At 70.7% G+C, this 2021-nt stretch overlaps 2 protein-coding genes across 6 annotated transcripts in view; both read right to left on the reverse strand.

Moving 5' to 3' along the window:
• Window positions 1–441, reverse strand: part of VDAC2 (voltage dependent anion channel 2) — a 328221-nt gene extending 327780 nt beyond the window's left edge. The window contains exon 1 of the mRNA XM_081824057.1: window positions 258–441. Coding sequence (XP_081680183.1) covers window positions 258–441 — 184 coding nt within the window. The remainder of the gene's footprint in view (window positions 1–257) is intronic.
• Window positions 1–1733, reverse strand: part of KAT6B (lysine acetyltransferase 6B) — a 180202-nt gene extending 178469 nt beyond the window's left edge. For 3 of the 5 annotated variants that reach the window (XM_081824056.1, XM_081824055.1, XM_081824051.1), the window contains exon 1: window positions 258–397. The gene's annotated coding sequence lies outside the window, so the exon portion shown is untranslated. Of the gene's footprint in view, window positions 1–257; window positions 398–1365; window positions 1481–1679 lie in introns of those variants that run through there. The other 2 variants (XM_081824053.1, XM_081824052.1) reach the window with 2 other exon arrangements.
• Window positions 1734–2021: the final 288 nt, after the last annotated feature.

The raw sequence follows: 2021 nt of genomic DNA on the forward strand, positions 1-2021 counted from the left end.
GGTATCGCCCCGCCCCCTCCACCATCGAGCCCCGCCCCTTGCCCTGGAGGCCCTGCAGAGGGGCGGGGCCTGTCCCTCCTCCCTTTTCCCCCGCCCCCTACCGTCACGCTCAGGGGCAGCCTGACCCCGAGCGGCCCCGCGGTGACCCTCGCGCAGAGGCCTGTGGGAGGGGCGTCACAAGCCCCCGATCCCCCCACCTTCCGCCCCCCTCCCGCCCAGTCTCCTCCCCCTGGGAATGCGCGGGGTGGGTGACAGACCTGGCCGCGCGCCACCGCCACCGCGCCTGCCGGGGGCGCTGCCGCTGCCTGAGAAAGAAGCCGCGGCTGCCGCCTGGAGGAGGTGCCGTCGCCTCCGCCACCGCTGCCGCCGCCGCCAGGGGTAGGAGCTAAGCCGCCGCCATTTTGTGTCCCCCTGTTGTTGTCGTTGACATGAATCCGACATGACACTGATTACAGCCCAATGGAGTCTCATTAAACCCGAGCCGCGGCCCCGCCCCGGCGCTGCTCCATTGGACGAGACCACAGACACTTAAGGCCACCCGTTGGCCTGCGGGTCTGTCCGTCACCCACACACTAGCCACTCTGCAGCCCATTGGGGCAGGTTCCTGCCGGTCATCTCGCCTCCGCATAGGCACACCCCTCGACCCATCATCTCCCCCCTCTGGAACCACCCCGGGGGTGGGTCCACTGCCAGTACCAATCAACAGACCGCGGAGCCCGCCTCTTCTGGGCACCTATTGGTCCATGCGTTTTTCTCTCTCCCAGACACCGCGCCACCTCTACTTCCACCTACCCGCCCCCTCTACCTCTAGAAATGGATTGGGTCTACTCGCAGGAGAAGCGCTTGGCCTTATTGGCTGCACACAACGCCAATCAGAGGGTCTTTTCCCTCTCCCCTCCCCCACTCAACCCCAAATCCCCTAGCCCGCAGCTAAAGTTTGTGTGAGAGCTGATCGCTGGCGGCGGCCGCAGGATTTAGGGGTGGGCGCGGGCGGGCGCGCGCGGGCGGGCACGCGAAGTTAAAATTCGAGGTTCTCAGTCGCCAGCTCCCGCGGTGGAGCGCGCGGACGGGCGCGCCGCCCGGAGCGTTCCATCCCGCCCCCTCCTCCACCCTCTCCCATCCCGTCCCGGGCGACTACTCGCCCGCCCCCTGGCTCGCATCCTTACCCCCCACACCCCCCTACCCTGCAAGCCCCAGGCCGGGTGCAGGCAGAACGATGTCGCTGCAGCCTCCTCGCCATCCCATGCCGAAGGGGAGCAAGCCCCCTACCCGCCGGGCGTGCACCCCCCGGCTCCACACTCGCCCGTGTCTGCAAGCACGTGCACCGTTCGCCGCTGCCTCCAGCCACCCCGGTCCCCGGCTAACCTCGCCTGCAGCCCGGCCAATCGCTTGCTGCCCTTTGTTGCTGCAGCCCGGGTCTCCCCGCTGCCTTCCTCAGCCTCCGCCTCGTCCTTTGCCAGCCGCCCGGGTCCGCAGCGCCGCGCTCCCCCCGCCCGGGACCCACCGCCGCCGCCTCCTTCTCCTCCTCCGCCTCCTCCTCCTCGGCTCCGGGCTGCAGCGCACAGAGCCCGAGGCAGCGCCGCCCAGCCCCGCTCCCCCCGCGCCGCCAGCTAGCCCGCCCGGCCCGGCCGGGGGCGCAGCCTGGACCCCGCCCGCCCCAGTCCCCGCCCCGGGGGTACCTGCCTCCGCCCTGGGGGGCTCCGCTTGCCGCCCTCGGGGGAGGGCGGGGATGCCGGTGTCCGCGGGAGGATGGGGAAGCCTGGGCCGTTTGGGGCGGGGAGTGTGCCCGCCAGGGCTGGGACTGAGAGGTGCGGTCCTCGCCAACGCGCCCCCCCCCGCCGCTGTGGGCCCCAAACTTCGTCCTCCACCCGGGCCTTACACCCTCGGGTGATCGCGGCAGTTTGGGGGTAGGAGATGCCTCGGGAGCTGTGTCTACCCTGATCAGGAGGAAGAGGGAGCAGTGACATTCAGCGACCGCGGACAGGGCACGGCGGCAGCATCCTTGGGTGGGAGTGGGGATG

Source organism: Leptonychotes weddellii, chromosome 6 (assembly GCF_054177405.1).
Source record: "Leptonychotes weddellii isolate Sample4059 chromosome 6, ASM5417740v2, whole genome shotgun sequence".
NCBI lineage: Eukaryota > Metazoa > Chordata > Mammalia > Carnivora > Phocidae > Leptonychotes > Leptonychotes weddellii.